General features: G+C 47.1%; 1 protein-coding gene across 1 annotated transcript; it reads right to left on the bottom strand.

Moving 5' to 3' along the window:
• Positions 1-3,553: 3,553 nt before the first annotated feature.
• LOC109733060 (uncharacterized) lies at positions 3,554-4,202 on the bottom strand. The gene has a single exon (XM_020292259.3). The coding sequence runs from the start codon at positions 4,070-4,072 to the stop codon at positions 3,806-3,808; it is 267 nt and encodes an 88-aa protein (XP_020147848.1). The 5' UTR covers positions 4,073-4,202; the 3' UTR covers positions 3,554-3,805.
• Between the last annotated feature and the right edge of the window lie 9,656 nt (positions 4,203-13,858).

Raw genomic sequence — 13,858 nt, forward strand, 5'->3', positions numbered from 1 at the left:
CGAGGGAGTATATATATCATATTATGATACAATATCATAGCAAGCCAATCGAATTTTTTAATTAAAAAAATAGTAGATCTTAGCCACAATTTTATATTTGGAATTCTATAATTGCATTAAGGAAATGACAATAAGATACTAATTTATAATATTATGCATTGAGAAGGTAGTGTCATAGATTAGGATCTTGTGCATTATGATAATTTATAGTAGTCCTCACTATAAAAAGTCTTAGCCTCAAGTGCATGGCTTGCACACATCAAGATTTTTTTGTTACCATAATAAACTAAAAAATCATTTTGCCGGATTTGCAAAATCTCACTTGCTTGATTTTGGTATCGATCCCACAAAATTTTGATATCAGTCCCATGGGTACTAGTACTTTCAAGTATTTTCAGTCTGATGCCTTTTATTTTACCATCATCAGATTGGGGTGGATGATGGTTCCTAAAATTGCCAACCACTGTAAAATTCCATTAAATTAGATAAATAGTCAGTATCTGAAAAGTGTGAGTTGTACATTCCACTAAATTCGATAGATAGTTTGTTTATTGCTCTGGTTTATTGGTAAAGGTACGGTGGTAGGAAAGAAGAAGGTTGCCGGGGAAAGCAGTAAGGTTATCCGATGAGAAGTACGTTCAAACGTGAAATGTGGAAGTGATGGGACTAGTACTAGAAAGCAGTGGCATAGATAGACGTGAGTCACCTGAAACGTGGAGTGCAGCATCTGTCCGTATTCCAGGTTACCACCGGGGAACTTTACAAGTGCAAAAGTTTATTACGTGCTGCGGCAGCTCAAATGATACGGATGTTGCGATATACGCACGAAACGTCCAAAGAGCATCTCTACTCTTTGCCATTAACTCCTCAAATCATCCCGGCATGTTTTGTCATTCAAACGCGGATCATCCCGTTTTTCTGCAAAAAAAAAAAAAAAAATTGGGGGGGGGGGGGGGGGGGGGTGCGGGTCCGAACTACCGCCATGTAGGACTCCGACACCCCCCGGCTCACTCGACTCACTTTTCTTTCACTCCGTCCCTACCCCTCTTGCTTTGCAGCCACACCCTCCTTGTCTTACGCCATTGATGTACCTTTCCGGCTGTCGCTCAAGCATCATAGGACATCCGCAGCCCCTACCAATGTGTATGTCCTCCTTGGACTACGCCGCCGTCCACCTAGGATCTCTCCGCAGGCAGGTACGATCCGCCCCCCTGCTGAAGACGTCCATGGCGGACACCACGCTTGACAGGTGTTTGGTCAAATGCCATTGAGTTTTTTTTTTTGAACTTCTTATTGTTTTCTAGAGTAAGCACGATGATAGGGTACTCGGCGAATGAGGATGAATTGTGCAATGCGTGGTTGATCGTACCTGCGAACTTTGTAGGCAGGAACTCAATGGGCTCGATCTTTTGACGGCGTGTGCATGTTCCGTTTCATGCATGAAAAAACTTCACGCCCTACGACATGCACATCATTCATCAAAGCAATCTGAAGTCAATATCGCATTGATGACACGTCGTCTACAACTCCGTAATGAAGTTTTGCAGTGTGGTTGCATGAGTGGAGACACTCTGGGTTGTGGCCATCATCAACCATGGAGATCGTAAATTTTGCTTCATATCGCTTTACATGTCGTTTAATTCATTCATTCACTCAATGTTGCCCTACATGTTGTATAGACTGTACGCGTTGCCAAGATGTACTACAGGAATGAAGGCAGTCAATTTATGCATATACATTGTTGGATGAAGCTCAACTGGCAGTAGGCGTGAAAAGACTTGTGCAGGTTCTAAATAGTATCATTGAATTTGGAATTAATGAATTCGAAAAACTTGTTGCGTATCCGCTATCTCGAATGTAATATTTACATTTGAACTATTGTTGTACTAGAGATATTTACATGTTATTTATGGATGAATTGTGCTATTTTCTACAATTATTTTTTAGTGTTTCCGTCTTAGAAAAAAACAGAGGCGGACATCTAGGGAACAAGGATGGATGACCGGCTCCCGCATCACTGTTCGTGGATTAGTTCGTGCACGGATACGGTATCCGATTTGAGGGTCAACATTGGAGATGCCCTTAAAACCTTTTGCACATAGCTCTTTCCCAAAATTCTTTACTCCTCATAATCTTAAATTTGCACAAATAGTAATCTCAAGCATAATTTGAAACTAGATTAGATAACTTAGTGGTTAATTTTATACAATACACTGCCACATTTTCTTGCGGGAGAACCTTTTGATTTATTCATCATCTGCCATAGCAGTATAGAACCAGAAATAATAAAAATTATAACCACATCCATGGACCACCTAGCAACGACTACAAATTAAACTAACAACCGCTCTACATAAAACATAGACACGTTAATAGAACATAAAAGTACCTAAATTAAACTTACTAGCACTCTTCATTCCAGCTAAAATGAGATACATCTACTCTTCGTCGGAGAAGAGGTCAATCACTGGCGCCTTGCTAGAGCTTCACACCTCGTGGAAGTGGGTGTCCCCTCCAAATCCACGACTTCTTGGCTCGTCGTGGAATCGTCAGAGCCAAGCTCCACGAACATAGCCTCAAGGTCCCTCTATGTCGCTGGCTCTGACGAACATAGCCTCAAGGTCCCTCTATGTCGCGGGGTTGGCGGCGACCTCGCGCTTAGGAGTCCACCAACGCCTCAATGGCGAGGTGCTCCTCCACCGCTTCACGGTCAGTGAGGACAGCGCGGTGCTCCGCCTCCTCCCCGAGCGTGAGCTCGTAGTGCCACTCTGTCGCCTCGTACATCCTACGTCTCCTCGTCCTTGTCCTCTTCCTCCTCTGAGTGGAGCTCGAGTCGGCAACCGCGGTTGTGTGCTACACGGCGATGATTGTAGCGCCCTCTGCTGGATTTTGGCACAACGTCACGTTGAGAACTACGTCAACATAGTGGACCGGGTCCTCACCATGGTCGGGCTAGAGGGGCACTCGAACAATGCCCTGACTGGGAAGGAGGGGCAACGCAAGGAATTTATAGCCGTGACACGTTTGTTCCGGCGGCGTGCCAACTGTTGCACCTTGAGATCTAGTGACATGGTGGAGAGAGAAGGTTTACGGAGAATTGGTAGGAGCTTCTCAAATTTGAAGAGAGGGTGGAAGTTTTGAGGGGCAACTTTGAGGAGTTAATGGTCTTGGGGAAGGGCTAGAAGAGGTGGCTTCTCAAACAAGTATTTTTTGAGAAGTTATAAATTTTAGGGGGAAAGGCTAGAGATGCTCACTAGCAAGCTAGAGACAAATTCACATATGTTTGGAAACAGCTCCGTTTAGTATAAGATAAGGGCCTACGCGTGAATATCACAATTCGATCACCTAAGGAGTGGAATCCTCTTGCTTAATCGAGTCCAAAAGATCTTGCATACTTTATTCGCATCAAGGTGTCCGGTGTCTATCCACTCCAGCTCGCGTGGGGCAACAGAAAGCAGAATACAAAACTCAGTGGGGTCACATGATCATGCGAAAATTGATGTAATCAAGTCTCTGCCTGCTGAGATGAAGCATCCAAAATAGCCATTCAAGATATTCAGAAAACTGAAATGACCATTGGAACATACTAGAATTTAATTCAGACAAGCCATAAAAGAACAAGACCTGAAGAAACATGCTTAGAACTTACGATGCACACGCTAATTAAGTTGATGCATGAGCATGACCAACTCCACATCATACATAATCACAACCGCAGCAGGCAGCTTTCATAGCTAACTAGTTAATTAATTTAAAGCATCCTAGCCCATGATCATGCCATCGTGGGTACTAAAATCCATTTGAGCTACAGGCCTAGAGCAAACTCCCTCTTCTTCCTGGCGATGTAGTCGTCGATGTCCTCCGGCGAGGCCACGCCGCGGACCAGGGTCGTCCCGCTGTTCTTCCTGGAGATGGCGACGTTGGCGGCGGCCAGATTCTTCGTCACCGTCGCCGGCCTCGGGTTAGGGGAAACAGAAGGCCTGGTGACGGGTTTGTAGACGTACCTGATCTTGTCCACCTTCTCCACCCACACGTCTCCGTTGCCGGCGGTGGCGGTCATGGCGCGAGCCATGCTTGTGCTTTCGTGGCGGGGGAGGAGATGTCAGGATTTGCCTTCCATGGCTTCGGATGATGGAACCTCCATTTATAGGCTCCAGGAGCAAGCAGCAGGTGTCGCAGTTTGTTGTCTGGAATGTTCAGTAGTGGTTGCCATGCCATAGGGGATTAAGTATGTAGGGACACAATTATCAGCTGCTGCTGCTCTGTCGTCCTTGTAGTGGAGATTTTCTTTAAGACGATGAAACCATAAAAGTAAAAGCAGCCATTGGGTCTATGGCTCTATGGCTCTAGGCGCTCCCTTGAACTATCACGATGTTGCAGCTCTGAAGCTGAATGTAAACTATCGACGAGCTGATTTATTTATTTTTACTTGTAAGTTCGTTGAAATTTCATTAATTTCGGTACATACTGAAATAAATTTTTTATTATTTTTTATTTTAGAGGAGGTTAAACCACCGGCCTCTGCATCAATCGATGCATGCAGCCATCTTTATCAATTATTCCACAAAGGTCTAACAAGAAAAGAACAAAAAATCGGCCAGGGCTCCGCCTCCTCCTCCTCCTCCAAGAAAGAAAGTTAGGGTTCGTGCCTCTCGCTGGCGCCGGCGTAGGTCCGCCTCGTCTCCGGTGGCCCTAGGGCCATGGAGGCGCGGTGGATCCTAGCAAGGGCCGCGGGAGCTAATTTTTTTAAATAATACATTTTTTATTAAATTACACAAATATTACGTTGAAGAAATAATTTTCAAAAATAATACACCGTCGGCCCGCTGCAGGCCGACTGAGCCTAGTCAGCCCACAGCAGGCCGACTGGTGGCCCATCAGCTTGCTGCTGGCCGATTGGGCTGTCGGCCACCAGATCAAGTCCAGTCGGCCTGCAGTTGGCCGACAGGGTCCAGTCGGCCTGCAGTTGGCCGACAGGGTCCAGTCGGCCTGCAGTTGGCCGATAGGCCTGCAGTGGGCCGACAAGGACTAATTGGCCTGCTGTGGGCCGACTGGTGCATGCCACCATTTTTTTTTCGAACGATCCCTGGTTTTTTTTGTAAAACTATGACGTATTCCGCACAACCCTTTCCCGCTATATGTTCGCGCCAACTATTTCCCGCCACCCGTTTCCCGCCACCCATTTCCCGCCAACCCTTTCCCGCCATACCGCAGTCGTTCTTTCCCGCCATTTTCTCCTCTCTACCTATAAAACCCCCTTCAGACGGAGGTGGATAAGCATTGCAGTGTAGTGTAGTTGAGATGTCCCATTATCCTTTCGATCGTAGTTTTCACCCTGGGATGAGCAGGACTCTTCTGAGGCTAGCTACCGATTTCAGGATGGATAATAGGATAGTTCCATGGGACGAACTCACCGGTAGTGACACCATAATGAATGAGTTGGCTCACCAATTACATAGGTCTGGGTGGCCTGAAAGGACCTATGAGGAGGTACGTAAAGAACTTCTTAGGTTGCATGACAGGTGGAAGAAGGTAGTGGTGCCGAAGAGTGAAACTTTCAGAAGGATTGCAGCAAATAATCCATGTTTATGGACTGAGGAGAGCGAGGACGAAGATGATATCTTCATGCCGCCGCTTCCGGGTTCTGCATCGTCGAAGGGCAAGAGTTCTTCATCATCGAAGGGCAAGGTTTCTGCATCGTCGAAGGGCAAGAGTTCTGCATCGATCGAGGATGACGATGATGACTTCATGTAGTTTTTATGCTGTATGTTGTGAGTTCAGTTACGTCCCATTTAATTTAGATGTAGTTCTATCTAGTTGTTTGTAATGTCTCGTTGTATGAATATTATGTTCTATCTAAATATGATCTTGTAGTTCGGATAACAGAGTACTAAAATAGAGTAGGCATATGTCTCGTACATAAGTACATAGTCATTTGTCTCATACATAGAATAGACATAAGTCTCACACAGAAATAGATGGTAATGTCTCTACTGATAGATAGAAGCGTCAGTGACGACGTCTGGCCTGGAGGGGAGGCGGATCTGGAAGCGGCAACCATCCCAACCTGTCGGGTGCCCTAATGTGACGAGGAGGAATCTCAGACTCTCCCTGGTCATGCTGTGTATCCTGTGTGGGGCCTGGTGGAGGAGTCGAAAACATGTTCATCCACTGGGTGTGCTGCGACATCTGAGCCTGTATGTTCTCCTCGGGATGTTGATCACTCCCCCACGTATCATGTGATGCCGACATAGACGCCTGATATCCGTAGGCTCCTACGCGATGGAACGTTTCATCATGAAGAATGAGGTCGCGTCAATTAATATTGAAAACAATAAATATGAAGACACATACCTGCTGGCTGTGACGTCTGCTCTGGCTCAAACACGAAACTGGACGAGGGACCGTGCTGCTGTGGCTGTGGAGATAACACGAAGCTCGACGAGGGACCGTGTTGCTGTGGCTGTGGAGAAAACACGAAGCTCGACGTGGGATGTGCTAGACGTGGACGTGGTTGATGTCGGTGCATGGAGTGACGCGGCTGCTCCTACTGGTGCTGAACAACATCGGTTCTCCGGGTGCACGTGATAGCCTCGTACATAGTCCGTATCTTATTCTGAATTCTTTCCAAGAAGGGTTGTAGCACTGGACGATGCTGAAGAAGAGGTCCAGACGATAGTGATCGTCCAAAGGTGGTCACGTCGTCGTAGAGTTCGCGTGTCAAGGTAGCCTGCAAATTTCCATGACGATTAATAATGTCTGTCTCTTGCACGTCAAAGTATGTGACAACATTACGTAAAGAAAATATATCTTATCGCGTACTGCCTAGAGCCCGAAGTATCATAGCTCGGGTACATATCCGACGGAGTAGGATCCGGTATCTCCTCTGGGTGGGAGTACTCAACAATGCGTAATCGTGTTCCGGTCATGTAGCGCCGCAAATAGAGATTGAATTCATCGAGATCGAAATTGTGATTCTCGTGCCATAGATTTGTGTTTGCTGTCTCCCATTCTATAACATACGGCTCTAGCCTAACTAGCCAGTCAGCAGTTGTCCTGGTCATGCCCTTCCTTGTCGTCCTAAAATTGTGGTGTGTGTTCAACAATTACCTAAAGCTTCGAATGGAGTACTATGAAAGATAATGCAACATTGAAAAACTGGTTAATACCTATGGATGTGTGCTGGCACCGGGTTCTCTATAGGGGGAGGTAGCTCCAACTGCAGAAGACCAAATTGCCTCATAACCCTCTGTTGTGCCATCTCCTCGACGAAGACATCGAAGATGATCTTAGATTTTGTCATCCAGTAATCTCGGTCCCTTGTGCATAGCACAGACATACCACCAGGGTATCTCGCTTGTATGGCTGCTTCCGTGTAGGGCTTCCAGATGACCCCGGTGTACGCATCGAACTGCTCGTTCAATGTTGTGTATGCCTTCCTGGTCTGATCACTAGCAAAGCGTCTCTGCAGAGAAGAAAAGTTAGTAGCCGCTAGCATCAAACTATCTCTTGTGCAGAAAAAAGTTGCATTAAACTACAACACGGTGCATACCTCGCGACGTGTCCAACACAGACCGAAAGTAGGCATTCGATGCCGTCAGCATCAAACATGGCGTCTATAGGCTCATGAACACGTATATCTGGTCGCCCTATAGAGAACCTCTCCCACGACCACAGCTGTAGGAATAGAGGGCATCCAAGAAGGGCTGGCTTTCTCGATGTAAGCTGGCAACCATTGCACATACCTCGGTATGTAGCCGCTAAGACCGCCGAACCCCAACTCCTCTGTCTGATCTGATCCGCCGTCTGAGCGCTCGCTATCTCGAGTGCCATAGGGATGTAGAGCGCGCTAATAGTGGTGACATGGTTCTCCGTGAACATCACCTTGCCAAAAAGCCACAGTAAGTAGGCCTCCAGGCTCCGAGTGATCTGTTCCGCAGTCAACGGCGCCCGGAAGTTCTGGATCTGCATTAAGCGAAGAGAAAGTTTTAGTAAGCCGCAATTATTTTCTGTAAAACTGTATGCACGATAACTTGAAGATAATAGGTAGGGGAAATTACCCGGAAATTTAGCAACCACTCATACTTAGGTCCGTGATGCTCCCAAACCGGATCCGGAGCATCCGGAAAAACACCATGAAAACGTTGTGTAAGAGCTCGCTCCCAACCAGCCGGTGCGTCCAACGGTCCTACGGCATGACCTGCCAACGGTAGTCCGAGCAAAAGTGACACATCCTCCAGAGTAGGAGCCATCTCTCTCCATCTGAAGTGAAACGTGTGGGTCTCTGGCCTCCAACGGTCCACTAAGCAGCTCAGCAAAGACCCATCGATGGCGAGGCATTTCTCACCCGGGATAGACTCAACCAGACGCGCGAAAGGTAAAAGGCCGGCCCATTTCAACCTATTAATATGCATGTCAGTGTGCAAATTAATAAAGCACGTACCGCTGAAGCCATCCTGAGTGTATCTTCCAGTTTTCCTTAGGAGTGCGAGTGACCAGAGGCTCAAGCTTGCTCTCATACCATATCGCAGCACGATGACCCCTATCAATGTCCCCATTCAGCAACCACAATCCCGACATTCCTGCACATACAAAATTCAGAACATAGTGTCACTCTTAATAAAAATTCAGAATATAGTGTCACACTTATTACAAATTCAGAACATAGTGCCACACTTAATAAAAATTCAGAACATAGTGTCACACTTAATACAAATTCAGAACATAGTGCCACACATAATACAAATTCAGAACATAGTGCCACACTTAATACAAATTCAGAACATAGTGCCACACTTAATACAAATTCAGAACATAGTGCCACACTTAATACAAATTCAGAGCATACTACTGCTAGCTTAGCTTCTTCCTCTCGCCCTTACTCCTCTACTGCCTCTACCTCCTCTTCTTCCCCGGTTGCCTCGTCCACGCCCAATGACGAAAGTGGGACAATTAGTGTCCCTATGGTCAAATTCATTGCATAGAATGCATTGCCTAGTCGGACCTCCTGCTTCAGATTCATCCATATCATTTCGGATGCGCTGACACTGCCGTCTGCCTCTACTTGTACGCATATGCTCTGGGTTTGGAATGTAACGCCTTTCGGCGGGGTTGACGCTGTTGAAATTACCCATTGATCGAAAACCCATCAGCTCACCTGTCCAGGTATTGAGGACAGACTCTTTCAGAAAAAATGGAGACACAAACGATATTGCGTCCATTCCAAGCTGCCCGCAAGCAGCAAGTACATGTGAGCAAGGTAGGTGAAGCAATTTCGGTTTATTGCATGTGCACTCACACGTTGGCCAGGCTTCATTGCCAATTTTCACCTCATGCGTCCTCAACTCATTTGCACATCCGAATTTGTTGTTGGCTAAGCGGACCTCAAACCTTCTTTCTTGATTACCAATGGCGACTACAGTGTGTGACCTAGCTTTTTGCATCTTGTTGTCCATGTACTTCGTGACTCTTTCACAGTACCGTGTATTTGGGTTGTTCAAGATATGTTGCTCTGCTTTTTGACGTCTGTCTCTGAAATACTTGACGGTGCCATAGAAAATACCCTCAACGATGGCTGTAAGTGGCAATGCCCGGTTTCCTCTGAGGACAAAGTTGTATGTTTCCGCGAGGTTCGTTGTCATGACACCGTACCTTGCTCCATGTGTGTCATGTAGTAAAGACCACCTCTCCAGAGGCTCATGCTCTATCCACTGCTCAAAGGTTTTAATCGACCTCCCGAGCCTTCTCCTAGTACCAGGTGTGTCAAAGCCTGGCAGGTCACATAGCCCAACAGGCTCCTCCTCCACGGCCACTGTTCCTGTTGCCAACTGTGCAGCTACTGCTTCAACATGTGCCCTCACCGCTGCATCTCTTGCAGCTTTCCTGTCCCTCACGTGTCTCTGCGTGCACACATTAAGTATGTCGCGTATCAAATTGTACTTCCATAACTGGTTCTGCTTGCAGAGTTTTTTGAACAGATTCATCAGGTTCTTATTTCTAAACTGCGAGAAGAAATTAGCCCCCAGATGGCGCATGCACCAACGGCTCTGCAAGTCCTGCCATGGAACTTGTTCCTCAGGGCTTGGGTTTGTCAGTGTCCTTATCGCACTGAGTATACCTGCATGCCTGTCATGAAGGATGCACACATTGGGCTTCTCCTTCACAACTGATATTTTCAACTGCCTGAAGAACCATGTCCAACTTTCAATGTTCTCACTCTCCACAAAAGCAAATGCCAGTGGGACGACTTGATTTTGGCCGTCTTGACCTATGGCTGTGAGGATCTGACCCTTGTACTTGCCTGTGAGAAAAGTACCGTCAACACATATCACCGGTCGGCAATGCCTGAAAGTTTCGATGCATACACCGAAAGAGAAGAAGAGACGATGCAACACCCTCACAGTTGGGAACTCTGGCATGAACATGTCTTGGATATCGATATAGGTGCCTGGATTCCGCTGCTGCAGGGTGTGGAGGAGGTGGACAACAGAGTCATATGCATCAAAATAAGAACCAAATCTCCTCTCAAGCGCCGCATGCTTAGCCCTCCAAGCCTTGCCATAAGAAATTCTATACTTGAACCTGGCGAAGACTTTTGTCTGGACTGCCTTCACTTCCATAGCTTTGCCCTGCACTATCTCATCGTAAAACAATCGAGCAATAAGCGTGGATGAAAGGTTGGCATGATCTTGAGGGATGCAGGGAATAAGACAAGTGTGATTAACTAAGTCACTTATCACCCAACTTGTGCCATACTTAGGGAGAAAGCCGTGCACCCTGGCGGGACAATCTGCGTTCTTGCATACCATTGTCAGAAATTTCTGACTGGACACCTGAGCTGTGAAAACCCTTTGCGTGGACATTGCCCAATTAATTATTGCATCCTTCAGGGCTTGCTTGTTCAGATACATAGCACCCGTCGCAATATTGTTCTGGTGATATTGCCAGGCTGAATCATGTCCATCATTCACGGTCATTGCAGATGATAAGTCATGATTCCACCATGCAGGATTCGAGACCTCCTCTGCATTTTCTTCTTCATCTGACTCGTCAGAATCATCGGCATGACCCCTTTCAACATCGGTGTCTTCTTCTTCCATCTGGTTCTGCATGTGCCCATCTACCTCGTCAGCGTCCACCTCGCCATTGTAATCACCATCGGCATTTCCTACTTCTACCTGACTACTCTACCCTGGTTCATAACCATAAGCATTTCCTCCTTCTACCTGACTGCTCTGTCCTTGTTCGTAACCATAAGCATTTCCTCCTTCTACCTGACTGCTCTGTCCTTCGTAGCCACCCTCGCCTTCATGTGCAGTGACCTCCTTCACGACGGGAAGCACTAAAGCAATAGGATTGCATCCCCTTCGTTCACAACCTTGTAACCACCGCACCCAATCGGAGTCTCCCTCTATTGGCCTCAAATAAAAGTAAATTTTTGAACTTGACTGTGTCCACAATGCATGAACACCGACGGTGTGTGTTTCGTATCAAGGCCTAAACTTGCCACAATCCATTCTTTCAACTGACTGACAGACCATGTTTGTGGTGCGCTCATTGGCACCTCTATGTGAGTAAATTCACTCAGATCTGCTCCCAACTCAGTTGTTTGGACAGTACCAGGACCGTAGTAAAATCTGAACTTCACTACATCGGACATCTCGACTCACCTATTTTTTTCAACAACGAAATACAAGTATTAAGCAACAACTTAATATCCCCACTAACAAATATTAGACATGTCTATATATTACCTAGCTATATATTACAGAATATTAACGGAGCAACTAATACAATTCACACACCTACAAGTATATTACGAATATTTGCCGTAGCAACTACAAATATTGACATATTAATATATTTAACTGGAATGCCTATATTACGGACCTTTTTTCGGAACTACTACAAATACTGACACTCCTAAATACTTGACATCCACATATAGTACGGATTATTACCGGAGCAACTACACATTTTTACACAACTAATTAGTTGACATCTAAATATATTTACGTATACTACCGGGGCAAATAACAATAATCGCATACCTACTTTATTTCACATCGAAACATATTAACAAATACTACCGGAGCACCTACGAAAAATAAAATGTGGGCTGAAATATACCCTTGAAGCGTGCGTGCGAACGAAGAACGGCGAACGGCGGCCACCAAACTGCCGGTGCTCCGCCTCCAACGAAGAACGACGAACAACAGCTTCACCTCCACCACACTGCCCCAACTTCACCACCACCACACTGCCCCAACTTCACCACCACAACCTCCACCAAAATGCTCACCACGACCACCACGAGCTACCCCATCAGTAGATCGAGACCTCTTTTGGCTGCCCTAACTGAGTTGAATCCATTCACGGTGCCAAAATCGCGAAAAACTTGCTCATTTAGGTGTATAAATTGGTGGCATTTTGTGTAGAGAGAGGAGAAGGTAAGAACAGAAAAGAACAGAAGAAGAAAGGAGGAAGGGGAGAAGAAGAAGGGAGGAAGGGGAGGATAAGGCCGCAGGGAGCAGCCGGCCAGCCGCGTGAGGTGGCAGCACCCTGTCGGCCAGCAGCTGGCCGATCGGCCCGCGGTAGGCCGACAGGGGCGCACCCACGCCGACAGCCCCCTCCCTCCCCCTCGCGACGTGGCCAGGCCAATCAGAGGCCGCCGCGTGCCAGCCGGGCCAGCGGTCGGCCAGCAGCAAGCCGATCGGCCTGCTGTGGGCCGATTAGGTCCAGTCGGCCCGCGGCGGGCCGACGGTGTATTATTTTTGAAAATTATTTTTTCAGCGTAATATTTCTGTAATTTAATAAAAAAAATATTATTTAAAAAAAATTAGCCCGGCGGGAGGGCTCCGTTTTTTGTCGTTTTTCTCAATCTTGTTAGGGTTTGTGTCCTACTCAGAAAGGCGAGACGGCGGCGGCTCCCTGAAGATGGAATAAAGGTCTCCCCGCCTAGCCCCGTTCCGGCGGTGCGTCTAGCATCGTTGGTGGCGTGTGGAGGTGTGTCTCCGGCAGATCTATCTTTGGTGGATTTGCTCGGATCTCGTCGTTGTTCGTCTATGTTCGTGTGTCTTTGGTATGGATCCTTCTGATCTACGTTATTTTTCATCCGCGGCGGTTGCTGTTTTGGGGTGCTGGTCCTATGGGGCCTTAGCACGACGACTTCCCGACTGTCTACTACAACAAGTTGTGCCCGGCTCCGGCGATGGAGGGGCGATGACGGCGGCGCGCTTTCGGCTCGCTTCGGTGCTTGTAGTCGTCGCTAGATGGTCTACAAATCTGGATATAATTTTTATTTCTGGTATTCGTTGTACTGCCATGATTGAAGATGAATAGATTGGAAGTTTTTTCGTAAAAAAAAGAACATACATTAATCCATCTGAAGCCACCACTCACACCTACAAACTCGATAATGTGGAGTGCTCTCACTCCTCATACCTAAAACCGGTGTCGTCGCCAATCCATCCACATAACGTATCGGGACCAACAGCCGGTGCAGACTACCTAAAGCGCACACCACATGCATACGTTTTAGAAGCCGCCATCATCATCGGACCACTAACCCATCTTCAGGAGAGAGATCCGCATCTTCCTTGACAGTCCGGACATCCGTCGACGCCACCACGGCGCCCAACGGCGCCACCGCCCTGCGCTCGTCCGTCCAGACGCGAAGACTCTGGAAGATCCGTCGTGCGTAGCACCTGCCAACAAGGCATGACTCAGCGTAGCACCTGTCGGCTAGGCATGACTTGACAGCTCCACCGAAGCTCCGTGCAAGATGAAGCCGCTCCACCTCCTGCCTCTGTCTTTCAGCGCTGCTCCACAAACGATGCTCCCAAGAGAGAAACAGTAC

Source organism: Aegilops tauschii, chromosome 1, assembly GCF_002575655.3.
Source record: "Aegilops tauschii subsp. strangulata cultivar AL8/78 chromosome 1, Aet v6.0, whole genome shotgun sequence".
Classification (NCBI taxonomy): Eukaryota; Viridiplantae; Streptophyta; class Magnoliopsida; order Poales; family Poaceae; genus Aegilops; species Aegilops tauschii.

Coding starts and splice junctions, on each gene's coding strand:
- LOC109733060 (XM_020292259.3), bottom strand. CDS start 4,072: ATGGCTCGCGCCATGACCGCCACCGCCGGCAACGGAGACGTGTGGGTG.